Source organism: Penicillium nucicola (genome assembly GCF_028828085.1).
Source record: "Penicillium nucicola strain IBT 29836 chromosome Unknown utg000010l, whole genome shotgun sequence".
NCBI lineage: Eukaryota > Fungi > Ascomycota > Eurotiomycetes > Eurotiales > Aspergillaceae > Penicillium > Penicillium nucicola.
Window position 1 is genome coordinate 1,969,553 of NW_026643134.1, and position 15,968 is coordinate 1,985,520.

The following is a 15,968-nucleotide window of genomic DNA, read 5'->3' on the forward strand; positions in this document are numbered from 1 at the left end:
CAAGTTGTTGATGCCCCATTCCCGCACTAGCTAACCTCCACCCCCGGATAGAACTTTTCTAACTGCCTGCTTCAGTATCTTTGTCGACCCCTGGCATCTCTCCCCTCGCCATTGAAGCTATTCCGCCAGAATGTCGAAGCGCGACCTTCACCTCCAACCGCGCATGTCCAAGAAGGGCCCCTTCTCCGTCGAGGCCCCCGGCTATGAACCTGTAGAGGGTGAAACTATCCCTCGGCGGCACCCCGCGGCCAAGGACGGTCTCATTCTGCGCCCCTCGGAAGACGTTGCGACGACCTACGACAATTTCCGCCGATCCGCTCGCGTCTTCGGCAATGCCAAGGCTGTTGGTAGTCGCAAGTTGATCAAGACACATGTCGAGAACAAGAAGGTCAAGAAGATCGTCGATGGCGTCGAGACGGAGGTTGACAAGCAGTGGACCTACTTTGAGATGAGCGGGTACACCTACAAGAGCTTCCTCGAATATGAGCAGCTCTGTCTGCAGCTTGGTTGCGGTCTTCGCAAGCTTGGCCTCGAGAAGGACAGCAGAATCCACCTTTACGGTGCGACGAGGTGAGAAGAGGTGTCCTGTGCTCTAGACTAGACGTAAAGCGCTGACCTGAAATGCCTGTAGTGCAAACTGGCTCGCCATGTCACACGGTTCGTTTCTTGCCCTTGCTCCTTCGTGAAATTCGACTGACACCCGCGATAGGTGCCGCCTCCCAGTCCGTGACCATTGTGACCGCATATGACACCCTAGGCGAAGAGGGCCTGAAGCACTCTCTGGTCCAAACCGGCAGCACTGCCATCTTCCTCGACCCCAGCCTGGTGAAGTCACTTATCAACATTCTCCGCAGCGTCCCCTCGATCAAGCACATCATATATAACACCGACGGAGAGATGGACCAGAAGCTGCTTGACCAGCTCCACAGCGAGTACATTCACATCAATGTGCAGAGCATTGAGGACCTGCGCAAGCAGGGTGAGGAGAACCACGTGGAGCCCGTTCCCCCCAAGCCCGAGGACCTTTGCTGTATCATGTACACCTCTGGCTCGACCGGCCCGCCAAAGGGTGTGCCTCTGACCCACGCTAATGTTATCGCTGCCACCGCCGGTGTGAATGAGATCGTTGGTCCTTATATCAACCACAAGGATTCCCTGCTGACATACCTGCCCCAATCGCATATCCTCGAATTCATGTTCGAGAACCTTTGCTTGTTCTGGGGTGGTACCATGGGATACGGTAACCCCCGTACTTTGTCTGACGCTTCAATGCGCAATTGTCAGGGTGATATTAAGGAGTTCAAGCCTACTATCCTGGTCGGTGTCCCCGCCGTGTGGGAATCAGTGAAGAAGGGCGTCTTGAACAACCTGAATAAGAACAGCTTCTTGGTCAAGGGCATGTTCTGGGGTGCTATGTCAGCCAAGAATTTCCTGATGACCACTGGCTTCCCTGGCTCCAGCGTGGGGTCCTGGATCCTGGACACCGTTGTGTTCAAGAAACTGAAGGAGGCCACTGGTGGCAACCTCCGCATCGTGATGAACGGCGGTGGCCCCGTCTCCAAGGACACTCAAAAGTTCCTGTCCATGGCCATTGCTCCCATGATCAGCGGCTACGGTTTGACCGAGACATCCGCCATGGGTGCTCTGGGTGACCCCATGGCCTGGAATCCTTATGTTCTGGGTGATATTCCCGCCTCCATCGAGGTCAAGCTGGTTGACTACGCTGAAGCCGGATACCTGACCAAGAACAAACCTCCCCAGGGTGAGATCTTCATCCGCGGCGGCAGTGTGACCTCCGGCTACTATGACAACGAAGAAGAGACCAAGGCCGCACTCACTGAGGATGGCTGGTTCATGACTGGCGATATTGGCGAGTTTGACCGCAACGGAAACCTCAACATCATTGACCGCAAGAAGAACTTGGTCAAGACCCAGAACGGTGAATACATCGCTCTGGAGAAGCTCGAGTCTGTCTACCGCTCCTCCCCTGTTGTTGGCAACATCTGTGTCTACGCCGCCGAAGACCAGGACAAACCTGTCGCTATCATCGTTCCCGTCGAGGTTGCTCTTAAGAAGATTGCCAGCGACAACGGCATCGAGGGTGACACTCTCGAGACCCTTGTTCACAACGACAAGATCAACAAAATTGTGCTTCAGCAGCTCCAGGCTGCCGGCCGCGCAGGTGGCCTCCGTGGCATTGAGATCATCAACGGTGTCGTGCTGTCTGATGAGGAATGGTCCCCTCAAAACGTAAGTGATAACTGAAAAAAAAAATGTTGCATTACAAACCCAAACTAACACCATTGACAGGGTTTCATGACCGCCGCACAGAAGCTCCAGCGCAAGAAGATCCTCAACACCTACGAAAAGGACATCAACAAGGCGTACGGCAAGAAATAAAAAAGCACATTGAAATGCCTGTGACTTCATTTTGATTTCCTAGCTATGCTGCATACTTGTCTTTCTCTCTTTGTTTTCCGTTCATTCAGCTTTGACACCCTCTCCGTTGTGTTGGTTTTGCTCCTTCGCGTTTCCTTCGACTTGTGATCCTGTTGATATCCCCATTTGATGGAATATGGCATGACTCTGGTACTCCTTTCTCCCACGATCTAGACGAGGCAGTGATGAATGCGGACATGATCGGACCGACATCACAATGATTCTGGATCCTATCTCCGTCTATCTAGTAATTTCATCATTTATGCTTTAGCTCTACTCTTGTAGCTTATTTCCGTTTCCGCCTGATAATTCTCCTTGTAGAGACGTGAACCTAACATTTGCTAAACCTACTAACGAACTATAACGGTGGTACCTGCATACCAGGATCCAAAGTCCCTAGGTGCCTCACTGATTAGCCACAGTTACACCTGCATATGTCCATCCCCCGTACCCATGTTGTACATGTACCTGACAAGACATAGTCCCAAGCAAGAAACCCAATTGCTCGAACCCGTCACACTTGTACAATCCAAGTAGGGATCCCAATTGAAGTAAACAATCACGTTAACAGGCCCCGTGACATTATCACCACGTGACCATACCAATACAAGGAGGAAATACCAACTCCAAGCTACAGACTAATGCTATACATAGTACATAGTCGCCTATATCCCTCTCCAACTCGAGCAAATTGAACAACCCCGTCTCATCCAATCCAATCGACCGCAATGACTCTCTGGAGGTACGTAACACAACCAACCAAATGACCCGACAACGCCAATCAAAAGAAAACAATCCCAACCGAGACTACCAGACTAACAAGTCTCCGCTACACACAGCTCCTACCGCGGCCTCAGCCCCAAGACTCGGGCACTTTTCGGAATTGGTGTGATGGCTTGGGCAGGTATCGGACTCTGGACTGAGTCAAAAGTCGAGAGCGCGCTCGGTATGCAGCCCACAAAGGAAGAGCAGGAAGCGCTGGATCGCCAGATGGCGGTTCGTATCTCGCGCGTTGGGGGAGACGAGTCGACGGAGAGCCAGGAGAAATAATTTCCACTGGGGTTCGGGTGTGTCGAGGGGATGAGAAGCAATCGGGAACTACAATGCTTGGAGGAATGGATAGGAGGCAGAGCGAGGGAAGGGGACGTACGTGGTGCACAGATCCTGGCGCGCATTTCCCGATGCTCATATGACGGATGAGATAGCATGACGCTATCTGCATATGTTTCTCTCCGAGCGTTGTCTCTGCCGTGAATGTCTACGGAGTCAGAGAGTCAGCTACGGAACCCTGGGCTCGAACGGGACTGGCTAAGCTGGGGAAAAGAAAATTACGCCAGGCCAGCCCGTTGCGAGCCAAGCTAGGTTGACCCGGGCGTCTCATCTCTGAGCCTCAATTGCGTCCACCGCAAACTACGTTGCAAAGCAATGCTGCGTTCGTGCGCTCGCTATCCAAACACCAGACTTCCACCCAGGTATCTGCTCATCGTGAGTTCCAGTTCGGATCAGTGATCCCGGGATTCAAAAGAGGACCCGGTTCGTCGGGGAAAAGAGGCGGTCATAGCGACCCTGCGCCTGCGTCTGTTTGTCTGTCTTGAATATTGTCTTGTCTCCGAGGGCCAGCAGCCAGAAAGACAAACAAACAGCGGGGGGACCAATTGGCTGGTGTATGAAGTGGTCAGCACCTACAGAACAACATTCTGTCGTGCATGCAACGGGATATGGCCTGATCTCTCTACCTTGCTTTGCCCTGTCTTTCTTTTTTCTTCCCATGCATATTGTATGTAGCATACCCCATGTCATGTCTGTGCGTCGACTTAGATCCCCCGGTTTCAACTGCCCTGTTCACTGCCTACTGTGCAGGTTTACCAGACGCAGACGCAGAAGCAGGGAAGAGACTAAGTTGCGCCCGACTACCCCCGGCCACCCACCGTTTTTGGTATTTTCGTTTCTTTCTTTTTGTCTTTCAGGTTAGCACATCTGTGGCTCGGAAGAATTGCTGCGGCTGAGAGGGTGGATCGTTGCTTAGCCTGGCCCAGATCGTGACGCGCTGGCTCTTAGGCTGAGAGTCCAATCAGGGGGAGATTTTAATTTCTAGTCTTTTCTCTGCTCCGATTGGGAAAGACATGCGAGGGTAGGTGGTCTGGCCAGGATTGTTTGGAGGGGATTTGGAACCTGCTTTTTGGTATTTGTTGCAAAATGTGTGTCCAGGCTAGCACTCTTTATCTGATCACATGTTGGCTCTGGTTGGTTTGATATTGAAGTAGATATGTTTGTTAGAGATAAAGCCACCGGTAACCGGCCGACAGACTCATTTGAAAGAATAGGCAGACGACCATACGGATGGAATTTCTAGACTCGCTTTTCTGTATCTTGTCTTAGATGGACTTGAGCCGGATCATACCGTATCATCATCGATTCAGTCGAGAAAGAACAATTCCCATAGCTAGACATCCTGTGCGGCTTTTAGACACTCGCCTTTCGGATCAGAGGTCATCTATATCATTTCGACAGTGCCACAAGGGACCCTTGGCCACTGAATGGCAATGCTGTGTATCTAAAAGATCAGGATCAGATACCCAATGTGAAACATACGATGATTTCTAGCTTGATCCTGAACGGATGATATGTCTTGATATTTCTCCAAATCTGGAGGAGATTGTATTTTTCCACGACTGGCACGATGTGAGACCGATGCCCCCGACTTGAATAGAATGATTTACATATACATATGGCGCTCAGATAAACTGGTCTCTACCGAGAGCTCGACCACGAGGTATACCCGAGTTCTGATACCCAAGTGTCAGACAGGACTCCAATGACTTGCATCGAAGTATGTAGATGGACAAGTATATCCTTGACAGGAACTTATTGCTGTGCAAGTCAAGCTTTGAAAGACCAGTTTTATCACCAGGCCCATTGTCGGGCCTCTATGGCTCAGCCCTAGCCTGGCAGGATATACAAGATAGGTCATGTGGTTCTATTGCCAGTGCGAGACAGACTCAACGTCACACGATGCTCGGAGGACGTTGAAGCGGAACACGGAGAGAGACCAACCTGTCTGGGTGGCGAAAAGTGGTAACATTGAAAAGCCAGGGGTAAAGAGTCGGACAGATGCAAGGCAAAGCAGAGAGAAGCAAACCCTGATCTCAGATGATATCCTCGACGTGGCAAAGTATCGTCAATTGAATCTTTGGCTATGCATTGCATCCTGCGATCTGGGTTTGGACATCCCGGCCTCTGGAAGTTGCCACAGGCGAAGGGGCTATGTGTTAGACTTAGACCATGATAGTGGACGGGGAATTTGAGTCCCTCTTGCTCTTTGGACAGCAATGAAGAAAAACTGGCAGTTCCCGAGTTGGGCGAGATGGCAAGACCGAGGAGTACAACAGTGTCTTGTCCTGTGGGTTGTCGATGATTTGATCACGTATAGGATTTGCTGGCTATAGTCGTACGGACAATTCAGGGTCCATGTGTTTCTATGGTATGCATTGGCGATGTGATGTTCCATGAAATCCTTGTTATCCATGCTCTGGTGTACATAGTGACACTAGATAGAACGTTTTAGTCGAGCCTGATCTTTCTGCCTTGGATATTTGATGCCTCTGAGCCCTTTTTGCGTGGCATGCTGTGGCACATGAATCTGAGCCCAAAGTGAAAGCCGGAGACAGTCTCTAGAGCTGGGATAGGGAAGGAGATCCTCATGTGGTCAAACACTAAAGACTTAGTCTTAGAAATTGAGTCGCAGATTTGTGAAAAGATCTTACGTTACAAGTCTAAATTATTTCTATAATAGGGTGAAGAGAAAACGTTAAATATTGAGCGTCTAATTCAAGGCATTTTTTTCCAATCCTCATTGCCGAACCAAGCGCGGGACAATGAGAACTTACATTGTTATTGCATCGGAGCCGGGCACTTATTGTACTACCATAACAGTCAGAGCAAAGAAGACCAAATGCTATTCATCACGCTCGGACTCTTCAAGGGTCAACAGGGTCGATAGCAATCCACAGTCAAGTGACCGCATAGACTGAAGAGTCAAATGTTGCGGCCCAGACCGGACATAGTGGGTGAGCACAGATGAAATCAGATTCATCTTTCGAGTCAATCAACCTTTAGAATTCTCAGACAAACTGACTAATTCGAGGTGGCAAGACAAGGGGTCAAGAAGCTTGTGTATCCAACGCGGGACTCCAGAGATGTCACGATGATGAACATAATAAAGAGATATCTCATGACGAACAGCAAGAGAATTTCAATTACAAAGTACTCCGATCCGAATGGAAGTTGAGGACTGTCATGAGCAGTAGCAAAACCGTGATCCATAAGTTGTAGTGGAAATAACAGGCTAAGTCATGCATATAAGAAACATGTATTGCCTGGGATAACGAGCCAACCAAAAGTCGACAGAGAAAATGGTCCTTTTGCCCCTTGTGCGACGTGCATAAGTACTTCTCCAATCGGCCGTCAGAGAAACCCTTACTCCCAATAAGAAAACGTTTAGCAAAGATGATGCCTGGTCATTCTTCTAAATAAACTTATTTTCTTCTCATCCGGATGCGAGGTAGCTCCCCGGCAAGCCAGGTATACAGATGCGGGAAATAGCCTTTGATTAAAATGAAACGAAGCGAAATTTGTGTTTCAAATCAAAGTCAGTCAAAGGTCTGATCTCCACAGTTAAACACTAACTGATCTACAAGCAGCTAGAACTTCAACCTCTTGCCGTATATGGTTATCACCACCCCAGTCCATAGCATAGAATACCAACCAGGATCATAGTGTTTGAAACATCGGAATCTGCCGAGATGCATGAGGAAACCTAGAAAATACGAGGATCTTTTCCATTTTGGAATATAGACATGACCATCACTGTGGAAATGGTGGGGAACATAAAGTACTAAGTCATGGGCCGATCAATACCCTCGGGGACACAATCAAGCGAGAAAGTATCAGAGATCGAATTAAACTCACCGGCTGAAAACCTGTTTGCGCTCCTCGTCATTTCATATACTGAAGCTATGCCAAATTTGTAAATACTCTACATTGCCGCATTAGCCAAACAAGGCTGAGCGGTGATGCAACAAAGTATCAGCTGCACATGTACCGTCGATCACGATCTGCGTCTTTGGGTTCATTACATACGTACCGAATCACACAAGAACAGTACCTAAGAAGATCATCGCCATTCCATAAGAGTTTATATCCATTTCTTTTTTTTTTACATAAGAAGAACCCTCAACGGCTGGCCTAATCTCTGCTGCCTCGTAATTGCAAGCCCCAAGGCCTAAACTCAGCCCCGCGAAAACCACACACCCAAACAGGATGCTGCTCAAATGCCTGATTGGCTCTCATCTCTTCTAGTGTGCATACTCACACCCTTCCAGTAGGTGCTGGTTATGCACAGTACCTAATCTGCTCTGTTTGGGTTCAACCGCGGAGTTCCCTACGTAAAGAGAGAGCATAGAAGCAAAACCAAAAGCACAAGTATAGCAGAAGTACGAGCAAAGCAAAAGCACAAGTAAAGCAAAAGCACAAGTAAAGCAAAAGCACAAGTAAAGCAAAAGCACAAGTAAAGCAAAAGCACAAGTAAAGCAAAATGCAAAGACGATACACATCGCAGATTGCGCTGTGCCAGAAATCCCTTTAATCTTGCCTACCCCTGCAATAGCCAACTTACCGATTCTTACGAAGTCGCCCTTGCCCATGTCGCTTACTGTACAGTACAGATACAGATCCCAGCACACCAAGGCAGGCATAGATTCAAGAATAACCAACTAGAATAGGTAACGCATCCAAAAATACAAAAATAAAACCCCAAAGGCAAATTGCCCAGGGTGTTTGCAGGCCTCAAGTTTGATTGGATAAAGCATTGACAAGAAATAGAAAGAAAAAAACAGAATGTCTGACAGGTAAGAACGTGAGGAAATTAAATCAAAGTAAAATGGCAAGACTGCAAGACTGTATCGAAACCCGGGCATTTGGAATGGGGCTGGGAGCCCTGCAAAAATATGTTGGCTAGGACTAGGACCGCAGGAAATAACGGTTCCTAGCCATCGGACTGACCAAGTCGGGGAATAAAGTCTCAGATTGGGCTATGGGGAGATCGAGCAGCCAAATCAGGGAAATTGGGCAGAGATGAGATATTTGCCGGGGTGTTTTGTAGGTTGGTGTAGACCCGGGAGCTTGTAGTTAGGGTGTGGTTAACCTCAAGTCGTGATCAACATCTACACAGTTAACTGTCTCTCTCTTTTCGTTCTGTTGACTATGATAAGTCAGGCTGAGATCTGATTACAGTACAAATATGAGCGATGAGACATTTCCACGGAGTGCTACGGAAGAAAGTCTTCAATGGCATTCTGTTCGTTTCTTTTCAAAACACTGACAGACAATTGAGCAAGAGGATGGGGCTATAGGAGGAGAAAAGGAATAAACTAGAATGACAAACAAAGACCAAGTTCAAATTCACCAAAGAAAGCGTTCAAAATAAAACAGCGAATAAAATACTTCGTCAACATTCCCCCCACGCCTTCCTGCACCAGTGCATAAAATAGGTTTCATAGGGTCATATCAAGCAAAATTGAATTAAGACACAGAATGAAAAAAAAAGCAAAAAAAAGCAAGTCTCAAGTGCATAGACTATGCGAGTTCTGAATAGGATCGTAACGACTGTAACTCGTAGAATATATCGGCTCATAACCACCAGTAGTCGACTGACGGTGCTGGTGAATAGGAAAACCTGTATAAGATGGATCCTGATAGGGGTCTGATTTCAGGTATGGATCCGATTTGAGATATGGGTCTGACTTGAGGTAGGGATCTGACTTGATAGTGTCCATGGGATCCATGGTATCAATCATGGAGTATTCAAAGCCCGAGGAAGAAGACGAGGAGATAAGAGGACTGTCACTGAGAGGCGAATGATCTGTCCCAGGCACCTGTCGGAAATCGGATCTGCCATAAGGCATACCGTTTCGATGGGACGCGTCATACATGTACATGTGTGAGCGGCTTGTTTGACTCAGGCTTTGTGGGATGGATCCGCTACTACAGTTGCCATCGGCTCCTGCACCGTCGGGACCCATGCTGGCGGTACTGCCACGTCGTCCGTCTTTGTAATGACCGGGTGAACGACCGCGCACTACCATGGGGTGTGAATGGCGTCGGGCGATCTGAACCCATTGTGTTTCACCGGGGACTGAGCTAGCAATCTCGGCGTAGAGCTCGACGACCAGATTGTAATATTGCTGCTGGGCACGGCGCTTGCCGTTGTTGGCAGTCGCTTTTTGGAATTGGATTCGTTCGAACATGTGAGATGTTGGGGGCTGACATGGCTGGGGTGCTCCTGTAAAGGAGGAGCTGTAGTCCATTGATTGGGAGCTGAGGGGGAAACCAGACATACTACCATTGCTGGCTGACGATGTAGAGTGAGATGCTGGAGGAGATGGCTGAAGAATGACACGGCCTGGTTTACGTTCGGATTGCTTGTCTCGCTTCGGGGTGTGTTGGACAAGTTCTCGAGTTTCTCCTCCATATTGGCCATTCACAATAGCCGAGATGGCCATTGCAAACCCGCGAATAAGCTCGACTGTCTGATCCGGATAGCGGATATAAAGAGGAACAGTGTGAGGCCAAGGATGGAGCCCGAAGCCGCAGGTCACTGAGAAATAGTTTCGTCGATAGCAGGTCCATTTGCCATCGGATGGGAAGAAGCCACGGCCCATTTTTGCTTGAATTTCTGGCTTCAACGTTTGGTATTGCCCCCCTAAATCTGCAACAATGGTTTCAAGGAAAGTCGTATCATCGAAAGGCGGTGCCTCAATCTGTGGCTGTGAGTGCTGCGTGGAATCCACCAAAGGTTGTTGATATAGGCTGTTCGGGGATCGCTCCAAGTTTTCTAACGCTCGAGGCGTCCCTGAATACTGGTGACGAGGAGGAATATCATTCATTCCAGCCAGAGGCAGACCCATAGCTCCAACACTTCCGCGGTGTAAAGCATATGAGCCCCCGTAGCTATTGTTGCGCCCTATCAGGGGAGGTATAGAGTTCAAAGCATACCCTGAGCTCTGGGTAGCAGATGGAATACCAGTCGGTGGTTGGCTATGGTATCGAGTATAGATTAGCCATGACTTGACCAAGGATGGACAAAGCAAAGCTTACAGCGCTGGCACTCGTCGGAAATCCATTCTATCAAAGGAATGCTGAAGCTGGGAGAGATGAGGGAAGATAGGAACAGAAGAGGGTGAAAACGAATCTTCACACACACAATCAGTTAAAACGCCTCGGCAGAAGTACAAGTGAGACTTACCAGCACACGAGTCTGGAGGAGTCATTGCAAGAGCGCTGGAACCGGGATATCTAAAGCGAAACAGATTCAGTCAAACAAGATACACGTGCGATCGCCTGAGATTAAAACAACGCCAGAAGATATCAGAAGCGTCCAAGCGCAGGAAGTCATGATGTGCAGGGAAGCGAATCGAAACGGGCGCGAGAAAGAAGCAACAGGCTTCAACAGCACAGGGTCGATAAAAAAGGACACATCGGAAGAAAGACATGCAGGCAGCAAATCGGTATGGAAGGTACAGAAACAGGCCGGACTGAAGTCCAAGCTGCCCGGACCCGGAGGAAGCGCAGCGACAAGGGATCGAGAGGCTGGCCGAGCGCAAGGACAGTCCAGATTGAAAAGTAGAAATAACTTACTGTAAATCCTGCATCGCAGGCTGCTGTGCATGGTACCTCACGCCGTTGGTGTCAGGTATGGAGGCAAGACCTCCGACTCGCCGGCTGTCGTCTTCGTCCATCGCAAACCCTGTCACATGGGGGCTGATATAGTCACTCTCCGAAGTTACTGGATCCCTCAACGAGAATGACTCCGATAGGAGAGATGCTGAAGATTCCATAGGTTAGACCGGGGAGGGAATGATAGGGAACTAGGAAATGCTGATTCAAGCCGCATGACAAGAGTAGAAAGGAAAGGGAAAAGAAAATTCATAAAATAAGAAAACCGAAAAGGTCAAGAATCTTACCGGGATTCATGCTGAATGAGCTGATACTAGATGCTTTGAGGACCCTGAACTTTGCAACTGAGGTGACACCAGCGAGACGCCAAAGCCTTGTTGACTTCTTGGGTGGCAAGAAGTTGGATGTCTAGAATAGCCAAGGTTAGTCGACCCAGGATTCTCTGTCAAATTGTCAAATTCCCTCATACCCCGACGAATGATATCCAGGTCGAAAGAAAGTGTGTCTGGGTCTATAAAGAAATCGACGGGGAATGGCCCAACGCACAGAGAAGCCACTTTGATAGGTCTCTTTGGATAGAAGCCGAGATGACTCTCAGTGAAAGTGATCCAGAGAAGGAGAGGGGGAAAGGGGAGGGAGGAGGGGAGAGAAGTCAATATGAAGTCTAGTAGGGAAAAATGAAGTACATGAAATTTGGCAAGACCGTGGAAAGTGAAAGAAGATAACAACGGGAAGAGTTGAAAAGAAGAGAGCCGGGAAAAGATCATGCTTCCAAAGACTGAAGCCTTATAGGTAACAGGAAGAGGCGTAAATGGTGAACATTAGGCAGAGAGCGCGTCACCGAATGATAGACATGACTTCCTCATCGGGGACCCTCACAGAAGTGTACTATAGGTACACAAACAGAAGAGATCGGACCAGTCCGGTAGCGTTGATACCAAGCAAGAATGGGAAGAGGCTGCCAAATGACAACAATAGCAATCATCGAGGGGCAAAAAGGAAGGGTCCAGAAGGGGAAAAGATAAATTCACTGATGTAATCAGGTGTGACACCCTGGGCAGTGTGAAAGGGAAAAGAAAATGACAAGTTGACGCCAACAAGTATCTTGCAGGTATTGTAAGAGAAGGTCTCCAACTTGGCCAACCCTCGCTTGAGGAGATGCAGAGCAGATCCTACTTGATATTCTTCTTGACGGGCAAGGTGCAGAAAGTGCAATCGGTGGCTTACCTAGTGGATATAAAAATGAAAGTGTGTGTGTTGTGTGTGTGTGGACCGGGTTGAGATCAAAAGGTGCGACTGCAATTGAGCTTTATGCCAAAAAAGAAATAAGAAGCAATGAGTATCTGAAGCTCATTCCAAAGCCGTTCTCGGGATGGTTCCTTTCTACCCTGGTCAGTTTGAGAAGAAAAATGATTAAAAAAAGAAAGAAAAAAGAAAAGAAAATCAAATAAACAAGGCTCATTGACCTAACCGGGAGGCGACTACTCCCACGAGTTCCTGGGAACTGTCAGGGACAGTGGAAATACGTTGTATTCGACAAGGCTACAATGGATGGCAGTCTTTGGCTTCAGGGTCCAACCAGCATCGGCCAAGAACTTCAGAGAAAAATCCAATAAATCCAATAAGTTTTTTCTTTTTTAGATGATTTGTATTTCCCCCTACTTCCGGCCAAGCGCGAATGGGGGTGGGTGCATGTCTCCATAGTACAGTAGCATCGAATCATCGGCTCCGGCACCCAGACAGTCTGATTGTTCCAAGGGGACTTCACATTGGTCAGAGCACCATGTGTGCCCTACTGTACCGTAGGATCCGACACCGGCTGCACGGACCGTGACTCTCTAAGATAGGATGCCTTTCCCTTCCAATTCCCGAAGTCAGATGCTCCAACGCGAACCGACAGACGGGTTTCTGCAGGAGAACGGAAGAAGATGAAACTAGAAAGGATAGAGGAGAGATGATCAACGCCCCGGGATACCCGTGCAGACCCCAGTCTCATGATAGAGATGATGTATCAGACCTGGAAACCAATAGCAAAAAGATTAGATCGGGGGGTTCTCAAAACAAGGAAGATCAGATCCTTGACCATGGTCCGTGGTCTGTGGTGAAAAGGCCTGTCGGAGTAGTCCCTTCCAGATTTATTCTTGCGGCGATATCTGTTGGGTCACCCAGGAGGTGGGAGGCTCGAGGCTCCCAGCAGCCGTTCTTACATGAAGAAACACGAAGATCATGCGATCGGCGGTTTCCATTTGAGCAAGCTGCATTGTTCATGCTGGCAATGTCCTCACCGACACACCAAGATGGGGAATGAACAGAAGAAACACATCACGTTTGAGCTGACATGCCGAATCAAATTCTAGTCTAAAAGGAAGAGACCTTGCCCGCCTAAATGTTCTGTAAATCAAAATAACCCTCAAAGGAATATCCAGTAAAGGATAGGGCCCCCACAGGGGGGCTAAAGCAGATGCAACGGGGGGCAATACGCAATGGGGGGCGGTCCGTACCCGGTAGCCTTTTCCAGAATGGAGCTTTCAGGCCCACAGAAATCTAACCACGGGCCTTGGGGGTCAGATCCAATCCTAGTTTCCATGATTGCGTCGACAGAACTGCAGTAGTGGCTGGAAGATCGGCCATCCTGCAGGCGGCTAGCTGGGCGTGATGGAAAGGTGCAGGGTTAAAAAGCACCGGGGGGAGCTATGATTGGCGGGGACAAGACCTAGATCGAATTCCTCGGGGCCCCAGAGAGTGGTAATGGAGGGTATGTTGTGCAGGGCTTTGCCCCACGTAATGGGGCTTTTGCCAATATCGGCATTAGTTGCAGGGGGTTCCTTTGTAAAATCGAGACAAGAACGATCTGAGAGGATGACGAGTGAGGTGATGAATGACGCTGTTGACATTTCTCGGCTTTTGGACATCCCTTCCCGAGGCACGTGCGGGGCGGTGAAGGGAAGTCACGGGAGGTGCGTTGTGAATATCAGAGGACATGCAGACACCAACATTACGATAACTGATCAATGATCAAGTATATCACGATCTGTATTGTATATATACTTCATATATTTCAATATACTTCACTACTGCCGCACTACAACAGTGGTTTACCTCGAGCACAAACAACCTGGCAATTTGGGAATAAGCAAATCTAATATGCCTCTCCCGATCTATCACTTGCGATACATAAACATAATTGTCCGGACTCTGCAGGTACTGTACCAAGCCTAATCCTGATGATTTGAGTTTCCTTTTGGGCGAATAGGACATGCATGCCCTCATCGTTTGAACCATGGATATGCAGGTCGATCAAAACCTAGACGCAAATTCGAGGTAGGAATCAATATCCTCTTGTCTCAGGTATAGAAACCTAACCAAACATATAACGTTATGACAACAAAATATACCAAAAGAAAAAGAAAAAGAAGAAGAACCCCCCCAACAGACAGACCCTGCTGTATACTGTAATGTGTATGTGCCATATCATACCCCCGGTTCAAAGAGCGATTCGCGTTTCAATGCGAACAAAACTCTTGTGCAACGACCATATGCGACAGACGAGAAGCCCCGTGGTCAATGCCATGCCTGATTTACGGCGTTCGGCCGGACAGTACTGTAGACCGTGAGCACTGCAATAGACAAGAACATCCCGGGGTCGGGATGATCTACGACGAGAAAATTTGGAATATTCAGAGTTTTCAAATGATCATTAGCTCTGCAGATCAGCTTCCTGTCATTCTAGACCCTACAATCTGCGCGTTGCTCAAGGATCTTCGATGCGACACACCCAACGGACCCATATCATCCATCCTGGTTGGCTCGAGGCAGACCACGCACCAAGTGTGGAAGGAGTTCCTCATTGTTGCCTGATGTCGGGGCCGGAATAAGGTTTCAACGGTCATCCCGAGACATTCAAGCTCAGGTTACTTCACACTTCTTGACCTGCTCCACATCGGACACAAGGTTCGGTGATGGGTTTCCTATGTATCACTTCTTCCGATATTGATGTTTACCAGATGCGACATTTGACCTGACTACTGGTAGCCCGTTGCAATGGATGAGATGCGTTGCAGAAGGAACAAGGGAATCCTTTGTCTGACACTCCTTGACTTCAACTTTCCTTGTTCTCCTCTGTACCGGCAAAAGAGACTCGATACGGCGGAGGTGTCACTAGCAGGTAGCCTCATCCTGTCACTCCAATTTGTGACCACCCTGTATCTACAGCCCGACAACATTCGATCGTGTCACAACCAAGAAGCTTCCGGCAAAAAGGTCCATCAAACTCTGAAGCATCCTGGCTCGGCTGGCATTAATGGCAAGGCAACGTGTCAACCAAACAAGGGCATTGCCAGAAGCCAGGAGGTCCCATTGGCTCGCTGCCTTCAAACTCTTGACATGAAGCTTTTCAGGTGGGCAACGTGCTTTGGATGGCGTCGATGGTAGACCAGTTGAAAGTTGTTGCGAGTCAAAGAATCGACCTGTCAGTCGTTTTCGTTTGTTTTTCGCATCTCAGCGAGACTTTACTTCAGCCTTCGTCAGCTAATTCTGACAGCGCCAGCCAACCCTAAGACGAGCCGACGTAGCACGGAGAAATAGCCAAGGGAAAAAAAAAGAAAAAAGAAGACTCGCTCAACGGTACGGAGCCGAGAAATTTCTCGACGAAGAATTGCCCTTCTTGTCGAATCTCTCCAACCAATAGCACTCCCATCCCCGTCATCCTGGCGCTTCAAGTTCCTGCAATGTCACCAAGACCTCGGAAAGTCATAAACACTTTTCATACGTGTCTGCCTGTCATAAGAGATGGTGAC

At 48.6% G+C, this 15,968-nt stretch overlaps 3 protein-coding genes across 3 annotated transcripts; 2 read left to right on the plus strand and 1 right to left on the minus strand.

Annotated features, from left to right (window-relative positions):
* Positions 1-130: 130 nt before the first annotated feature.
* On the plus strand, positions 131-2,400 carry faa4 (long-chain fatty acid-CoA ligase FAA1; the record flags this gene model as incomplete). The annotated part of the gene is made up of 4 exons (XM_057131669.1): positions 131-570; positions 632-657; positions 710-2,250; positions 2,311-2,400. 4 exons carry the CDS (start codon positions 131-133, stop codon positions 2,398-2,400), a joined length of 2,097 nt encoding a protein of 698 aa, XP_056979657.1.
* A 767-nt stretch (positions 2,401-3,167) lies between these two features.
* On the plus strand, positions 3,168-3,489 carry N7511_009293 (uncharacterized protein; the record flags this gene model as incomplete). The annotated part of the gene is made up of 2 exons (XM_057131670.1): positions 3,168-3,181; positions 3,279-3,489. The coding sequence occupies 2 exons, from the start codon at positions 3,168-3,170 to the stop codon at positions 3,487-3,489; spliced, it is 225 nt and encodes a 74-aa protein (XP_056979658.1).
* A 5,570-nt stretch (positions 3,490-9,059) lies between these two features.
* Positions 9,060-11,333, minus strand: N7511_009294 (uncharacterized protein; the record flags this gene model as incomplete). The annotated part of the gene is made up of 4 exons (XM_057131671.1): positions 9,060-10,533; positions 10,594-10,687; positions 10,742-10,791; positions 11,134-11,333. 4 exons carry the CDS (start codon positions 11,331-11,333, stop codon positions 9,060-9,062), a joined length of 1,818 nt encoding a protein of 605 aa, XP_056979659.1.
* Between the last annotated feature and the right edge of the window lie 4,635 nt (positions 11,334-15,968).